This window comes from Terrapene carolina, unplaced genomic scaffold (assembly GCF_002925995.2).
Source record: "Terrapene carolina triunguis isolate 2854851 unplaced genomic scaffold, T_m_triunguis-2.0 Scaffold552, whole genome shotgun sequence".
Taxonomy (NCBI): Eukaryota; Metazoa; Chordata; order Testudines; family Emydidae; genus Terrapene; species Terrapene triunguis.
In genome coordinates, this window is record NW_020664903.1 from 260,917 (window position 1) to 279,750 (window position 18,834).

Below are 18,834 nucleotides of genomic sequence, written 5' to 3' on the forward strand. Positions count from 1 at the left end.
ATAACTTGTCACTGAGCTAGAACAGACCCTTTGGGAAGACATCTGATCTTGATTTAAAGACTGCAAGGGATGAAGACTCCAACTGCATCCCTAATTATTCCAATGGTCAATTGCCCTCACTGTTACAAATGCACTCCATGTTTCCAGTTGCTTCAACTTTCAGCCACGGGAGCTTGTGATGTCATTTTCTGCTAGTTTAACGAGCCCTTCTGGAAGTAGGGCTTTGCAGAACGGAGCCCTTAACCTAAAAGTGAGGTCTCTGTTCTAAATGAACCACTATTGCCATGACAGCAAAAGAATATGCGGCCAAAGTCACAGAAACCTGTCTTCATGCTTATGACCAGAATCCTTTATCTGGACAAACTACGGCGTTAAACAACAGCTTCATTAAATCTGCGGAAGGATGCAGGCCTCATCTTGGTGTTGCTAGGTACCCCGTTTCTGGGCCAAGATTGAGCACGGCTAAACAAAGGCTCTCAGTTCCTCTAGCCAGCCCTGACAGCACTGAAATGCCTTTGGCCTCCATTCCAGAGTCATCTCCCATCTGTGCTTGCCTCTGAGACACAACCAGCCAACGGCCACGTTAGCACCACTGCCGACTTCTAACCTCTACGCCCCCTCGAGTGGCTCACTCGCCCATTTGTATGGTGTATATTTTTGTTCTGCTGTCTCTACTGCAGTTTCTACATCCCATACCTAATGATTCAGCTTGCAAAGTGCTTTGGGGTCCATCGGGATGACAAGCACTACATAACTGTAAGATCCTCTAATACGACTCTCTGAAAAGTCTGCCACCTAAGAATCTCAAAGCACTTTACAGATATTAATTAATTAATGCAATTTAGTCTCTGAGGAAGGAAGCAGTGATCATCCCTATTTTACAGCTGTGGAAACTAAGAGCACGGAGATGAAGCGATTTGCTCAAAATCACACAGCAAGACAGTGGCCAAGCCAGGGCCAGAAATCACATCTTTGCTACAAGGACCATCCTTCCTCCATAAATAAAAAGATTTTTAAACTAGGCTAAAAATTAACACAGTCATTTATAATATAAAGTCAGAATGAGACCATGTTGGTGCGGCAGACATCAGATGAGTTCAGAAAGGCCTATTTTCACAGGAGTGTTTATTATTACAATGGAGCACTAGCTGCACTACAGTTAAGATTGAGAGGTCATTTTGGGGGGGGGAGGATAGCTCAGTGGTTTGAGCATTGGCCTGCTAAACCCAGGGTTGTGAGTTCAATCCTTGAGGGGGCCATTTAGGGATTTGGGGCAAATCTATCTGGGGATTGGTCCTGCTTTGAGCAGGGGGTTAGACTAGATGACCTCCTGAGGTCCCTTCCAACCCTGATATTCTATGAAAGGCTCTTCTTAGTGCTCTAAAATCCAGATGCTTCATGGGGGTGCGGAGTATGGGTAGTGATCCAAATTTGAGGTCACTTGACCAAAGGGTTCCAAAGATACAGCCCCCCCCTCCCAAATAAACAGCTTCTGAAAAGGTATATTCTGCCAATGTTTTTTGGCCCAGACCTAGGGATCAAACCTTGGATCTGATCCTGACACAAGGTTCTCACTCGCTTGAGGGCTACCCCCAGAGCACATGGTACCCACTAGCCCTTGGTGGGGGAACAAAATTCAGAATGTTATTAGAAAGAATTTGGCTTTCCATTTGGGCTCTGGAGTAAGGGTCAAGCGCCAAACAGATCACTGAGCATGTGCAGACAGCGAGGCTAACAGGATTTGTAGGTGGAAAACTTTCACGGCAGCTGAATAGCTTGAGGGGCTGAGCAGTAAGCCTTTGATCCCCAAGAACTTACCCAGCCAGCATCAGGTCAAGTCTCATCTCAGTCAGAAATCTGGGAAGGGTGGGAAAGCACCTTGCTAAAATCTGGCTGTGTCGGGGGGGCAGGGGGTTCATTTTGGGGGAATGTAATCAAAGTACTTTTGTAAAAAAAAAAGAAATGAGATGTGTAAAGCTTGCTGGCAGGGGAGGGAGGAAGGATTCTGGGAAGCGGGGATTCTGGGGATGGACAGTAGGGGAGGTTGGAGGGGTCGGAGGAGGGACACTGGGAAGGGGACAAGAGGGTGAGTGTCAGAGGAACTAAGGGAGAATGGGGGCAGAGATGCCTGTCAGCCCCACATTCTCCCCTTGTGTGTGTGCGCCAGGACCTGGGGTCCTCTACTCCTCTAGGGGAGTCTGAGCCCCTCTCACTGCACCCCTCATGTGAGAATGGGGTATGGGAGGGGCTTGCCTCTCAGGGGGTGTCTGAGCCGTGCTCCCATTCCCTGGGCATAGGCCAGGATCTGGGGGGGGCGGGGTACCTAAGGGAACCTGACCTTCTCCTCACGTAAGCCAGGTTCTGTTTTATATTGCATTAGCACCTAAGGGACCCAGGCATGGACCCAGACCCCATTCTGCTAGGCACTGTACAAACACAGTACAAAGAGATGGCCCCTGCCTAGCGCTCACAATCCTCATCCCTATCTCTGGGTAATTTGGATATAGCTCATCTCCCTTCAAAGCTGGTGGGAAGCATCTACCAAGGGAAACCTGCTAACAAAATAGCCTATGGTTTGTTCTGGGTCAAACGGGTCAATGTCTCATGGGTCAAAGCCACGCATTTCACCAATGGGCAAGTGGCTGGTCAAAGAACATCTTTCACTCATAGCTAGAGGGATTGAATAATCATTCTGATCCAACTAAAAATGGGGAAATAAAATCTCCAACTTCATTTGAATGGTCGGATTCACAATTCATGTAAACAAGTGATCAGAATAAGCAGGGCAATTCTGCAGCAACTAACCTGTTCATTGAAAGATAAAAGTTCTGCCTGGCTGAAAGACCCTTTAAGAAATCCACTCCACCCTGCACCTCCAGCTATGAGCAGATGCCCCGTAAGGCAGCATACACAACGCCGACTCCCAGCACAACTCGGACAGGAAAATTACACCACCACTTTGCAATTCTATAGCTGCTTCCATCCAAGGATCACAACACACACATGAAGCTTCACAATAGCCCTGAGAGGCAGGTATCATTCACAGGTGTAGCACATCAGTGCTTCCCCCAGAAACCTCCGCTAACAAACATACAAGGGCAGGGGGAGTGGGGCGGAGGAGGGAGCCAGGGAATGGGAGAGATACTGGAGTCTTCCAAATGCAAAAACATAGCAAGTTTTCTGCATTCCACAATCCCGAAATAATAGTTTACCGTCAGCAATTTCAAATAAACAATCCCACTGCTTGAATGAGGGCCAAAGTAAAGCTGAAAAATATGAAGACTCTACATCACCCTTCACTGCAAAGCCAGCCTGACTTTTCCTTTTCCTTTATTTTTAAAAACATGAGCCAACACATGTGTCTGCTATTATGTCTCAAGAGCTCGCAGCAGCAACAAGATTCAGAGGGAGCCCTGAGGCATAGTGAAGTTGGTGCAAAAGCTGAGTGCCCTATTAGGCAGAAGTGCTTTTTGCTGGGAAGCGAATGAAAATCATCATCTGTCTCTCACCAAGGTTTGTGGTTGATGGTAGAAAGGAAGGCTTGTCCAGTGGTCAGTGCGCTGGCATGGGAGACCCAGGTTCGGTTCCTGCTCCACCAGAAAAATTCATGCCCCTGAGAGAGACAGTTAAGCTGACCTAAGTCTCGGTGTAAATGCTGCTAAGTCGTTTTGTCATGTGGCACCGTCAACCTAGTTACTGCCTCTCGAAGGGGATGGATTTATGGAAAATCTCCTTTCGGTGCTGTATCAAGAGTCTACGCTATAGTGCTACAATGCAGCTGTAGCCCTTATAGTATTGATATATCCTCAACGCCTCAGTCCTCTGTCTGTAAAATGGGATAATGATAGCACTGCCCTATCTGACAGGGGGCTGTGAGGACAAATATGTTAAAGATTGTGAGGTGCTCAGATGTTACAGTAATCAGGGCCATATAAATCCCATAGACACAGACATCTGTGGGTGGCTGGCCCAGCAAAGGCTGCTCTGGAAAGGGTTAAGCTCACAGGGAAGCTGGAACATGGTTGGGAGCCAAATAAGCCTCAGGCAAAACTGGCGGTGGCCAGCCAAAAGACAAACATTGCTGTTGTACTTTCTCCCAACTGTTCAGGGCCAGCTAACCACTCCCTCTGTGATCTCCCCCACACTTAGCACTCAACTGCACCCGAGGGGAGCTCTGCAACATGATAACCACACTTCAGTTACATTTTGTTGCTTAAATATGACAACCATGGCAAGGCTGATTTTTGATCAGTTTCATCCACAATCTGTTTTAATACATTTTTAGACTCCTCCGATCTACGTGGCCTGGTAGTCTGAGCACAGGACTGGGAGCCAGGAACTCCCAAACTCTAATCTCACCTCCAACACCTACTCCCCTCTGTGGTCTGGGGAGAGTCACATGGGCTAACGTTTCCACGAGCAGCCTCTGATCTTATATGCTGCAGTTTTTGTGTGCCTTGCATGAGACGTCTTAGGCCTGATTTTCGGAAGTGCTGAGCACCTGCAGATCCCATTGATTTCAATCAGGGTAGAGGATGCTCAGTCAGGATCAGGCCCTAGATAAGGGTAGCTCCTCCTGCCAACATGGGCATTTCATTCAATTTCATGGCAGAAACACCAAGGAAGATTATTTTACCACAGGCGCAATGATACAGGACTTGTTTATTTCATCTCAGGGGTGGCTGCCTTCACACCAAATAAAATGCAGTTGCAAAGCATGTTGAGGGGAGCATTTAGTGGACCTGATAGCAGGTAATATTAGCATAAACACCATTCAGAAAAGGATATAATCCTTGAGGTTTTCATTAACAATTTGGGGGGCAGAAAGATTTGAGAATAAAGTTCCAACCCACTGAAAATTTAAATACACACACACAAAAACCAACCCTTTGTTGTGTCCAAGTGATTCACGGACAACTTGAGGGCCCCTATGGGAAATGGAGAGGGTGGAACATATTCACTATTCTTTTCATTTTAGTATGCGACCAAAACGTGAAGCAGAAAATAAGCGTCCAAAGAGAAAGTTGTTGCGGTGAGCTGGGCAGCTCAGGAGATCATAAACGGGCAGTGGAACCTTCTCCCTCAAGTTTGCTGGCTCAAATCCAGCCTGAGTTGTGACTGAAAGCTATTAACATCCCCGGGTGGGCATCTTGGGGCAGAGACTAGCTTTGTGTTCTGTGTTTGGACAGCAACTAGCACAACGAGGTCCTGGCCCATGACTCGGACTCCTGGGACCACAGTAATACAACAACAATCTGAAGGTTGTTTGGGGACCTGTGTGAAATGAGTTTGGTGAACTGGGTCTCAGGCCATTTCTCAGGAATCCACATCACAAAGAACATCACTAGTAGGTCACTGACAGTGGATTATCCACTTGCCCCTAGAGTGGCTCCTTCCAAGGCAGGTGTGTGGCAGGCAAGCAGGTTGTGTGAAGGAGGCTTGAGCTGACGCAGCCCAGGCTGCACCTGTTCTGTTGAGAAGGGTTCAGCTATCCACAGCTGTCAATCTGGCATCTAAATTCACATTGAAATGAGAATAAAAATATCCGAGGTATGCAGCTACTTTGATGTGGGGGTGGGGGTGGGGAAGGAACCTTATGAGAACCAGCTGGTCAGTCTGTCAAGCTATTTATATCCCATCCATTACCATGTATCAGCTCCACATGCCCATGGGAAAAGCGCCTATCTATTTTGACTAGGTGCTTGTATGGCCCCCCCATTGCCATAGTATGAGGGGCTCACAATCCTTATCACACATCCTCACAACACTCCCTGGTGCCTGGCAGCCCCTTGCCTCTATACAGACGCTGCCCGTGATAGTGCCAGTTAGGTTGGTGGGTTTTGCATGGCCAATGTTTGTCTACCAAGAACTAGACCGAGGCTGTCAGGCCTATTTCATATAAGGTACGTCTACACTGAACATGTGTCTGAGAGACCCGGGCTTGTGAACTCTGTGTTAACTCTGAGCGTCCACACTGCATTGTAAACCTGGGTTAACAATTGCTGGACCCCGGGCTCCCAGCTGTGCTCATACATCCATACTGCACTACGCAGACCTTCTGACTCTGGTCTACAATTTGAGCTGTGTGCACACTGCACAATGTCAGGACTTGGATCTGAGTCACAGTGGGACTTGGACTCATCCCCCTAGCAGGGTCCTAGGACCCTGAGTACTTGCTGGCCCAAGACAGACTGATGTGTGTGTGCATGGAAGGGGGTCTTGAGCTCAAACGTGAATCAGAAGCCGAGCTCAGTGTGTAGTGTAGACATACCCATAGTGGCCTCAGAACCCCTGACAGGGGACTTTCAATCAATATCAGCCTCAGCTGGATTTGAACTGGTGACCAAGATGTGAAAGACTCTGGGTGTCATAATCAGTCCCCCTAGAAAATGATCTCTGATCCCTTGGTTAGTATTTTTCTCCACTCCTTTTTCCTTCCCCTTTAGCTGCTTTATCACTTTTTGCCTCCTGGCACAGTTTCTCCTTTTGGGCCATTCTTAGCAAAGGCCTAATCCTGCCTTTAGGACCATCACAACCTACAGTCATGGAAATGAGTGGGATGACAAACTCAGCATTATGACCTTCCTGTAGTAAGCAGTAAGAAAGGCTGGAGCACTAAGGGAATGTTGAAAGTTTAACCCAAAACGGGCCTCAGAGCTAAACGAATCATAAAAACCAAAGAGGGAAAAACCCACGTGGTCATCTACACCACCCTAGTATTACTACAGGAGCAGTGCATGATGGGTGGGGCCTATAGATCAGGGCTCCACTATGCAAGGCACAGTACATTCCCATAGTAAGAAACCCTAAACCCACAAAGAACTAAATAGATAAAACAGGCAATGGGTGGTAGATTAAAATCCCCATTTTACAGATGGGGAAACTGAGACCCAGAGAGATAAGTGACTTGCCCAAGGTCACACTGGAAATCTGCATCATAGCCAGGCTTGATCCCAGACCTCCCAAGTCTCTGTCAAGGGCCTTAACTGTGCCACCTTCCTTCCTCCTTTGCCAGTGCAAGATCCTTGCAATATATTTTCTAGCATGTGTCTCAGGCTAGCATGTTGCCCAGTTTTAAATGTCCAAAGGGACGGTGCTTCTGCCTTGCTTGGAGACTATTCCAGTTTCTCGATCTCACTGCATTTCCTGACATTCGGCCTGTTTCCTTTCTCCTATCTCATTGCTCCACACCCCTGGACTACCCTAAATGACTCCTCTCCCTCAGTGGTGACATCCCTCCAACATACATGTACTGCTATTTTCTCTCCCCACTGCCCTTTTAGTTAAGTCAAGCACAGCACATGAAGAGAGATTTAAAAGAGGCTCCACTGAACTCATGAAGCTATAAGTTTGAAAGAAAATCAGAACTCATCCCAGACACTTGGCCCCTCCACAGAGGTCACTGGCAGAATATTTTAGGCCCCTAAACTGGTTTCCTCATGGTCAAACCATAGCTATTAACGTTTTTTAATTATCAGGGTGCCCAGTATTCCATTTGCCGAGACAAGCAGCAGCCTTCATTCCCTTTTATTATCTATCCTGTGTGGGAATTGTAGCAACAGTGACTAGCCAAGCTGTGAACTACACTTCCTACAGAAGCACTGGGCAGGAAAATGGAGCCAGGCGTGTTTACAGGTTCCAGGGAACATGAAGTCAGCTGGATTTTCCCATCAAATTGCCAGGCTGGAAGGGGTCGGAGAAGGTCTGCGGCACTGATCAACTAAGGGGTGGTCTCCCAGCAGTGGGCTGTGGACACCAGCTACTGCCTGAACTCCCTCTTTATCTCCCAAGCTCTCCCTTGTTTTAGCTTCTCTGCACTATTTTTTATACGGCCCCAATCACACTGCAGCACTGTGAAACAGCCAATCACCAGCACTGCTCATGTACACGCCACCTCAGCAATCAACATCGGCCGCCCTGGATACACAGCTCCCTCTTCCAAGAGACAGCTCCAATGAGAGATGACATCCCTATTCCTGACACTAAACCTACCTTGCAGAGCTCAAGTCTGGGTGCTATGGTTACCACATAGGTGGCACACAAAAATAACCCCCCCAAAATGAAACAGTCCCACAGCACTTGATCTGCAAAGCCTGGGGGGTTATCTTTGACTCCTTGGCCTTTAGTCAAACCACACTGCTTCACCATCTAGAATAGACTTAAAATCCATGCAAAGTTATGGTACTTAAACATTTTTAACAACTTCTCCCAACTTCCCAGAGTCCCTGGCTTTTCCTATTCCCTTAGGATGCCTTTCCATCTCCTACCATTCACCCCAACATAAAAAGGCTGATCCAGCTCCCACTGAACTCAATAGGAAGATGCTCATTGACTTCAACAGAAGCTGAATTGGGACTTCGCCTCTTTCCTAGATATTCCCCACAGTGTCAGGAAACCTTACTGTCCTCTCCCCACTCAAGACAACCACGTACATACAAATTGCAGCATCTGAAAGTGTTTAAGAAGTATTTTGGCATTTTATTAACTAGATCAAGTTAAAAAAAATTGAAAGCCTAGAACTATCTGCCGTGTTTCTCTTTCCAGCAGAGAAGTTGAGACACATTTTACTGGCATGAAGGACATTTTTGCAAGTACACGTAGGGAGAGTTAGATAAGCAGGCTACCAATGCCAGCGTGGAATCAGAGGCCTCTCCTCTGGTTTTTTTGCCCATGAAATCCCAATTTGCAAGCTAGGAAATGAACGAGGGATACCATGACCCACCCACTTGGGATTCAATCAATAGCCCGTCTAGTGTTTATGTCAACGGAACAGAGAGAGACACTCAGAGAAAAGGCAGAATGGAGCTGGCATTTCAGAGGGTCCTTTTTAGCGGATACAGGAAGTTCAAAGCCAGATAATGGAACTCTAACACAATGAACCGCTGCCGCTAAATATAAACCAACTCAGGGCAAGAACTTGAGCCTTTGCTTTACAATGGGCTGCAAGACAATCACTATCACGCCACCTTCTCAGTTAGAATAACTGAAAACTTTATTGCCATTACTGGAGTCTGGAGGAGGGATTTATCAAAATTACCACAGGACCCTATGCTACTGCCCACCCACGGTCCCACTGGGTTGGTGGAAATTGACTTAGAATGGAAACGAGAACTTAGCACAAACTTTTCCGTTCCTATTATGTCTATCCAGGCATTTACACTGTGTTCATCACTGTGACACTGACAAACCTACTCAGGGATTCAATGCTCTCGCTATCCCATGCATGGAACTGCCATTGACTTCCCTGGGAGTTCTAGGTGTACAAAAGCTGCAGTTATTAAGCCCAGAGTCTTCTCCCAACACACTAATGGGCAAAGCTTGCCTTTCCCTAAACCAATCAGAACTGCAGGGGTCTTCGATTTACAAAGCTACCTCCCACTTACTTAACCGAGAACGAAGAGGCAGCATTTACGGGGAAATCAATCTATCACTGCAACATCTGAGTACCTTACTGAGCCACTTCAAGCAAGGACACTGTTTTTATATGCTGGTAGAGGGAAAGTGAACTTCTCCACCAGGGCCTTTGGTACTAGAAGAAGAGAAGGATTTGATATAAAAAGTTAATAGAGAAGATACACCCCAGCCCAGATCTACACACTGGAAACTGCTTGTGGGAATCTTATTCAGGCTAACTTCATGCTCTGGCTACTGATAAAACAGACTGCGTGTAAATACGGTGCTAGAAACAAGACTGGTGCAATCACAGTAAAGTGTTATTAGTTTGGTGGAAAGTGAAATATTCAGCAGGCGTGTGCAGTTACTATTCAACTCGGAGTCAATTGTCTTTCCGGCCTCACTACATCTGTTAAGCAACAGCAAAGAAATTATTTCCTTACTCTCCAGCATGTACTTCTTGGCAATAGGCAAAGACAGCAGCCGGATGTGACCGACGAGGAAGCCCCAGGCATGGGCTCTGGAGAGCGTGGTTTCAGGTGGCGAAGGGCTATACGGCTGCATCACGAAGTACGCAGTTAGCAAGATTAAGCCCAGGGTAAGCAGGCCCTGTGAGAGAAGACAGGCAAGTGATTAATTACACTGAAAGAAGGAGACGTCTTCAGAATGGAAACTTTTTCCGTCCAGGTATGAAGAAGGGTTCTAGTGTCTGAGCTGTGCGTGTTTTAACTTCCGCTGAGACACCTCATTTAAACAGCAATGCTAGTCACATGCAGGTATAGACTTCTCATTCAGTTCCGTTCACTGGAGCTGTACAAGAATGAAGATAATTGGTATTTAAACAAACATCTGCAGACATGGGGGGTTGTTTTTAACACTTAAATACTAACATTCTCCATCAGAAAGGCCAGGGATCTCCATGAACAGTTCTAGACTCCTAGTCTCTAATCAGATATTTTGCACTTCCATAGCATCTTTTATGCAAGGATTTCAAAGCACTTTGCAAGCATTAACCAAGCCTCAAAACACTCTGGTGAAGTTATTTCATTGGTACAATCAGGCACAATAAACCCCAAAGAAATCACAGTGAGTTGACAGAACTAGGAATACAAACCAGAAGACCCCCCCGTCTCACTATGTAGCATTTGTGTATTCTTGGGAATGACAAAACTGGACCTCTTTTGATGACAAAAAAATCTTTAGAGTCCGTTGTAGAAGAGGACAATAAAATTATATCCAGTAGAATTTTTAATGGGAAATTTCTCATCATTGTAGCAAATATCTGACCACTCCCTACTGGAAATTGTCTCCTTACCCACCACCCCTACCCAATAAATACCCTACTTTGAAACCTCTTGAGGGGTGCATCTCCATTTTAAGATGAGAAAACAGATGCAGACAGGTGCAAGGTCAATGGGGAGTCTGTGTCAGAGCCAGGAGTACAACCCAGATCTCTTGAGTCCCTACCCTGAGCTTTAACCACAAGTCCCATCCTTCCTCTATATCAGTGGTTCCCAAACTTTAACAACCCGTGAACCCCTTTCACTAAAATGTCAAGTCTCATGAACCCCCTCCTAAAAATGAATATTTCCAGGGATTTTCTCCTTTACCTGAGTGTAAATTATAAAAAGTAGTGATCTTGGAAATATAAGCATATCATAAAAACACATTTTATTACACACTATTTATTATTTATCATTAGAGTATTTTTATATTTATTTATTTTTATTTTACATTATGAAAACGGCAACACTTTTCCAAGATCTCACTTTCGTAGCTTGTATCACTTTGAATAAGTCTGTTATAAGACAAGGCTCCTACGTTTCATCAAGGAGTATCAGATGTGAAATAGCATAAAGATATTTAAGAAACCAGCTCAGAGTTCCTCCTACACAAGCATTCAGGTCTTGAGCAGTCCAGGCAAACAACGCACGTTACAACAAAGCTTAAACTTGTTCTTCATAATAATTTTAAAAACAATACTAGCTGCCTATTTATTTTAAAAACAGCAAAAAATATCCACCTCCCTTTCCATTTCTTATAAGGAGTTTTGAAGTTTAAATCTCCTCAGTGTGATAGATATGTTTGCTTTGATCTGCTTAGCTCTTGGAAGTCCAGAGGCTCCGGACTGCTTGCCCCATGCTGCCCGGGGTCCCTATGGACAGCTCTGTCCGCCATTAGGGAATTTTTTCCCAAGAACCCCCTGTAACACTTTGTGAACCCCCAGGGGTTCACGAACCCCAGTTTGGGAACCACTGCCTCTATATCAATCACACTAGGAAACTAAAGTTTCCACTAAAAGTGCTGATGTGATGAGTTTTCATTAGCTCAGAGGCATTCTTTAAGAGGGGGATGCCTAGACACTCGTCTTTCAACACACTGGGGGCAGTTCCAAAGCTCAGTCAACATATCTTCTTCAAGCAATCTCACTGGAGAATGGGTGCAGGGATATGAACGTGGCTAGTTATAGCAAAGTCAGAGAGACTCCTCAAGAAAATCATAGAATCACAGAAATGTAGGGCTGGAAGAGACCTCACAAAGTCATCTAGTCCAGCCCCCTGCACTGAGGCAGGACCAAATAACCTCAAGCACTGCGACACCTGTTCTTTAAAACCACCAAAGAAGGGGATTCCACAACCTCCCTTGGAAGCCTATTTTACTCTTGGGGGAATTCTGCGCCACTGCGCAATGCAGAATTTTGCAGGATTCAGTTTCCCCCGCAGAATTGGGCCTGCAGAGCTGCTGACTGCCAAGATGGGCCGCTGGATTCTGCAGAGTCCAGCTCGCAGTAAGCGGAGCGCCCAGCCTGGCTGGGCTGGTGGCTGCTCGCTCTGCTTGATCCTCATTCTGCCAGGGATGGGAGAGGGCCCTGAAGACCCAGCTCTGGCAAAGAGTGAGGAAGGGCTGGGCTGCACCACACCATGTCCCCTGGCAGAACAGTAAAGAAGCTGGGGGTAGTAAAGGCTCTGGGAGTGCTGGTGTCTGGGCCGTGGGGTGCCCCGTGGCTGGGCTCTTTGGGGAGGGGGGTGCTGGTGTCTGTGCGCCCTACACAGTCCTCTCCAGCGCCGCCCCCCACCCACCCAACTGGAACTGGGTTGTTGTAAGGATTTCTTTAACTCTCTACTCCTGGGGGAATCTTTCTTGCTGTTGTCTGTATTGTTGACGGGTATTTTGAAATAAATTACCAAAATAATTGAAACTGGAGTGATTATGTTGTGTTGTTTTAACAAATAAAATATGCAGAATTTTGCAGAATTTTAATTTTTTTGGTGCAGAATTCCCCCAGGAGTACTATTTGTGCTTAACTATTCTTATAGTTAGAAAGTATTTCCTAATATCTAACCTAAATCTCCCTTTCATCCCTACTGATGAAGCCCATTACTTCTTGTCCTACCGTCTGCAGATATGGAGAACAATTGATCACTGTCCTCTTAATAACAGCCCTTAACATATTTGAGGACTGTTATCAGGTCCGCTCCTTCACTCTTCTTTTCTCAAGAGTAAACATGCCCAGGTGGTGTTTTTTTTTTTTGGTTTTTTTTTAACCCTTTCCTCATAAGTCAGGTTTTCTAAACTTTTTAGCACGTTGGTTGCTCTTCTCTAGTCTCTCTCCAATTGCCCACATCTTTTTTAAAGTGTGGAACCCAGAATTAGACAGGGTACTCCAGCTGAGGCCTCAGTAGTGTCAAGTAGAACAGGACAACTACCTCCTTCCTTCCTTTCTTTCTTTCTCATTGGGATAGTTTGCTGTTGTGCCTTTATTATTTAATCATGGGGAAATACAAGCCTCAGTTGCCATTATGTAGAGGAAGAACGTCAAACCCTCAAAAGGCATGTATGTATAAGCGTCAACATCTCCCATCCCTGCAGCTCAGAAAGATGGCTTACCTTGTAGAGAGCCATCAAGAGAGGGTACCGGGGGGGTCCCCTTTGGGGCTCATTCTTTTCCAAGAGCTGCTTGACAAACTTCTCAATGGCTTTTTCTGACATTCCACATTGGTGTCCAGTCTGCCTCACCAGGTCAATGGTCTCCGATAGCTTGTCATAAATGCTGGGTTCGCTGGCAGAAAGCTCCATGGCCACCAGTGAAAAATCCCTGAGAGGGGATTGAACACAGTCAAGCAACAAGAAACCTTCAGAAGCTCCCCATCACACCACCCACCCACCCCCACACCCCCCAAGGCCACCCTCCACAGAAAGGTGCACATCCTCAAGGTTCAATGAGAAAGGAAGGCAGCACAGCTACAAAGCTGGTTGTCACGAAAGAAAGAAATAGTTCATTCAAACATCAAGGGAGTTCGTCTGAAAGCAGTTAGCTGTAGCCTTAACCTCCTTTGCTTCATCTGCGTCTCCTAGGGATCATAAGAAAGAAGAAACTATAGCCTTATGGGTCATGGGATTTAATAAGGATACTAGGCAGACAATGGAGATAAAAGGCCCGATCCTCAGCTGGTGTAAACAGGTGTAGCTTCACTGAAATCCATAGAGCTACATCCATTTACCCAAACTGAAGATCTGGCCCATAAAGCGTACTGCTCATTGAAGGTCACTGTCAACACTATAGGAGTACTTGTGGCACCTTAGAGACTAACAAATTTATTAGTCTCTAAGGTGCCACAAGTACTCCTGTTCTTTTTGCGGATACAGACTAACACGGCTGCTACTCTGAAACCTGTCAACACTATGGAAGACAATAAACATGTGCATTGGCAAAGCTTTCTTCTGTTATAGCTTTAGTGAGTCACTTATTTTAACCAGGCACATCTTTTGTTCATTGAATCCCTTGTCCCTCTGTCCTCTTTCTTGTTAAAAATAAGTCACGTGGGTGAGTGGAGGGTCACGATTTTAAATTCTTGCAATTTAATTCCAAGGCCAGCTCGTTGTTGGGTATTGGCAATACGACATCTGCTAGCTGCAAGTAAGAGTTCCCAGTAGTAAGCTCTTCCTTTATGTTTCCTTGAAACTGATTCGCATATAGCATCTCTATACAACCAAGTACTACAGTGAGAAACTCATCGCAAATACAAGAAAGAGACAAAATGGCTTTTGAGGGCAAAAACAACGAGGAGTCTGGTGGCACCTTAAAGACTAACAGATTTATTTGGGCATAAGCTTTCGTGGGTAAAAAACCCACTTCATCGGATGCATGGATCAGCACTCCACTGTACTGTGCACTGTACAATGGGGATGGGCTGTAGAAAGACATAAGGAAATAAGCCTTTTCGGATTGTAACAGTTCCATCATTAGAGAGTCACATAAAAACTTGTGAATATCCTGCACTGGAGGGGAGGGGACTGGATATAGGGCCTTCCCCTAGCTCTTCATTTTGAGCTTGGAAAATTCTATTATCCACTAGCCTAGGGCAACCAAAAATCTATTTGGAGAGAGGAAGTTTAATCACATGCAGGAAAGCACCCTCCGTGCTGGGCTGTATGTGAAAATCCTAGGTGTGCAGACTGTTTCAGGCTCACCCCAGGTGGAGAACAGAAACAGGGCTCCTGCCTCACTTTTGTTCTCAACACCACCCAACAGCAGGAGCGGATAGCTTGTCCACGATGTCATGAAATTCCTCCTCTGGCTCCGCTCAGTCTGATACACCCCCTACAGCATTATTAGGAGACCAGTGTACATGGCTAATTACACATGTATTCGCTGACCAATCGCTCAACTCATCCGGTATTTTAAAAACCACAGATCAATTCGGCAGCTTGTCCTTGAGGGCGCAAAGGGCAGTACGACACACAGTGAAGCAAATATCATTTTAAATAGCAACTCATTTTTGCTAATCCTCCCCCCACAAGAAAAAAAGATTCAAGAAATCATATTTCCTTGTTAGGCAACCAAATTTGAAATCTGGTTGTCCTTAAAGTAGTCATCTGAAAATGTTTCCTAGCCTGCCAGCTTTAGCAATTAACTAGAACCAAGTGATGACATTTCTACCCTCCATTCCTGCACTATCAGAAACACTAACAAGCAATCTTAAAAAAAAAAAAAAAAATGATGGAATGGGATATATGCTACACCACACTGCCAGTTTGCTCTGCTTCTTGTCATATGCCATTCTCCATTCCTCATGCTTATTTATGACCTGATCAGGCAAATGTATACTACAAGATGTAATTAGTTCTTACTTTTATGAGTAGCACCATTGAGTAGTAAGCATTCTGGGTGGGATTCCCATAGGTATTTAGGTGCCTAACTCCCATTGATTTCATGGGAGTTAGGAGCCTAAGCACCTTTGTGAAGCCCACCCTACATCCAGGAGCTAGCATGGGGAAGATTAGATTGTAGAGTGCAAGCTCTCTAGGAAAGGTACCTTTTCTACTTGTGTGCTAGCTGCTTTACAAACAGCTGGCTCCCTAAAAATATTATTATTTTACTGACTCTTTCGGTCAGTCTATATAATACACTGATTCACAAACTAAGCAAGAGCCAGAGCATCTGCAGAAAATTAAACTGTCTTTGCTCAACTTTTATGATTGTTCTAGTTGCCTTGGCACTGGAACCGCAAGTGATGTACTAAATGGATTGAAAGGTCATTGGGCTTCTCTGTAGCTCCTGTATAGCTCTTTGTATCATTTGCTGAAATACCAGAGCTCAATCCTGGGAGCCCTCCACATAAAGAATTCCAGTGAATTCAATGAGAGCTGTGCACAAAGAGCTTGCAAAATCGAGCACTTGTTTTGTAACTGCTGACAGCAATTCCATGCAGCAGCTCCCAACAGATATCCTTACAGTAAGTGTCACATCATGCAATTTTTCTCCTTTCCCTAGTAGCAGAAGCTCATCAGTGTCAAAAATGCTGAGATATGTCATAAGACTAGCCCCCCTCTATAGGAGTATCCATTATTAGGGAGCATAATTGAAGATGACACCTACAAATCATATACTACCATTGAAAACCTTTCACATTTCCTTAACAAAAGTCAACAGTAATCTGTGTTCCTTGCTGGAAAATAAAATCCTTTTCTAACATTGTTTTAAAATAAATGATGCCTTAAAAAACATCCATCCATTATTTACTTTCCGATCAATGCAACATGATTTATGAAATAAGAATGACAGATTAACTCTTCTACTTAGTTGCTATATACATGTAGGAAATAAATCATCTATATCTTATACGGCTAAGCCTACTAGAGAAATAAAAGTCTTTACATTTTGTTTTGGCTTTTTTTAATTGGAAAGCCATCAGGTTTACTGTTATTAATTATTACTATTATTTAGTACTTATTTATGGTAGTGAACCAGTGACAATCAGGGACCCATTGTGCTAGGTGATGTACAAACACAGCAGCAGGGAAGGTTCCTGAACTAAAGAATTTATAGTTTAAAGCTCCAATCCTGCATTTATGTACGAGATTAAAGTGATTTACATGCAGGTATTTTCAGGATTAGAGGTCTGCTCAAGCCTAAATTTAAAGCTGGACCAGGATCCAAACCCGAGCGAAGGACAACTGACCTAAACCCAACCTGAGAGTGTTGAGAGGTTTACAGACCCAAACCCGACATTTCACCCTGAGCCTGTGCTACCTCATCCTTTGGGCTCGGCCTGGTGGGGGCTTCCCACTCCCTATGCCTGGTGCCAGCAATCCATCTCTGGCCACCTCCTGCAGCAGGAGAGGGGGTGTGACTTGTCACTACACAGGAGCCCCAGCATACACAGCATATTGATGTGGTGGCCAGCAGAAGTGAGGCACACAGTAGAACAACCCGCCGAGCCCACAGGCAGGAAGAGGTGATCAGAGATGACCAGACCTGGGCCAGCCACCTATAGTCAGGTCCCGTCAGGTTCTGGTTGGGTTGCAAGGCTCTATTCAGGATCATGCCCTTAGGTTCCAATCCTGCAAACATTTAAACATCTGCTCAACTTCATGCATGTGAGCAGTCCCATTGACTTCAATGCTGAAAGTTAAGCGTGTGCATAAGTGTTTGCAGAATCTGGGTTTAAGTGGCAATCTATTTTTAAAAGAGATGTTATTGGATTAAAAATAATTTTTAAAAGACAAGTATCAGGGGGTAGCCGTGTTAGTCTGTATCCACAAAAACAACCAGGAGTCCGGTGGCACCTTAAAGACTAACAGATTTATTTGGGCATAAGTTTTTGTGGGTAAGTGGGTTTTTTACCCACGAAAGCTTATGCCCAAATAAATCTGTTAGTCTTTAAGGTGCCACCGGACTCCTCGTTGTTTGTTTTGAAAGACAAGTTTCCTCACCTACATTACTAATAAGACCCAAGGATGTTAAATCTGAACAAATTTTAAAAATCAAATTTACATGTCACCATTTATGCTGTTGGTTTCCCATCTGTGCCTCACTCTGCATGAGCAATAGGGAAAAAAAAAGCTAGACCCCATCCTGCACCTGAGTCCGCACAGAGCCCCGTTTAAGACCATGGGGCTTTGCATGGGGGCAGGGCTCCAACTGCAGCATCAGAGCCCTTGTCAGCATTTGGCTCTCATGCGATAGCAAGCTGGATTGCAAAACACGACAGCAATAAGTTGAAAGCCCTCCCCCCCCCAAAAAACCCCTAAAAAATTGCCTTGAAATTTTGTTCCTTAATTAGATTACTTCTGCTGACACCAGGTTTGCTTGAAATTTTGTATTTTGGTACAATACTGAAATTTTGGACCTTCCTTGCCTGAGGGTACCCCCTTTAAGGGATCACTTCCCCCCACCCCAGAGCTGCAGCGCAAACACTTGCAAGTTGGTTTGTTATTGAACTAAGGCCAAGGCCTTTTCTCTGCTCCACGCTTCTCATTTTTCCACAGTTGGAGCGCAGCAGGGGTAAAAAGGGAACTATGACACCCAGCAGCTGGTGCAAGGGCACATGGGCTCCCTAACTGGGATTTGCAGCAAATGGGTAGGGTGCCCTGGGAATCCGTCTGTACCTCCACCTGCCAGGTGCACCTGGGCCATCAGGCTCCCCCCTCTGCCCTGCCCCCAGCACCTTCACTGCCCCTGACCCAGGCTCCCCCTTCACTATCCCCATTGCCCTCCCCTGCCCTCTCCTTCCCTCCAGTAACCCCACCCCTCTGAGGCCCCCCTTCCTTCCTGCCTCTCTCCATGTCCAGTTACCCCCCTTCCGCATCCCCCTGCCCATTACCTTCCCCTCTGCCCCACCACCCCTCCTGCCCCAGGACCTTCCCCAGTACCGTCCCCTCTGCCCCACCATCCCTCCTGCCCCATTACCTTCCCCTCTGCCCCCCTCCTGCCCCTCTGCCCCAGTACCCCTCCCCTCTGCCCCATTACCTTCCCCTCTGCCCCCCTCCTACCTCAGTACCCCTCCCCTCTGCCCCACGACCTTCCCCCCCTCCCTTCCTGCCCCCCCATTACCCCTCTGCCTCCTGACCCCTCCCGGGCCGCTCCCTTTCTGCCCCCCCATTACCCCGTGACCCCTCCCCTCCTGTGCCCCTCACCCCATCCACGCTCAGGCCCGG

The 18,834-nt window shown here is 46.0% G+C and overlaps 1 protein-coding gene across 1 annotated transcript in view; it reads right to left on the minus strand.

Moving 5' to 3' along the window:
- CUNH6orf89 (chromosome unknown C6orf89 homolog) overlaps window positions 1-18,834 on the minus strand; it is a 30,675-nt gene extending 11,841 nt beyond the window's left edge. The window contains exons 1-3 of the mRNA XM_026658950.2: window positions 18,814-18,834; window positions 13,282-13,489; window positions 9,837-10,002 (exon numbers count right to left, since the gene is read on the minus strand). Of these exons, the coding sequence (XP_026514735.1) occupies window positions 9,837-10,002; window positions 13,282-13,489; window positions 18,814-18,818 (379 nt within the window). The 5' untranslated portion in view covers window positions 18,819-18,834. The remainder of the gene's footprint in view (window positions 1-9,836; window positions 10,003-13,281; window positions 13,490-18,813) is intronic.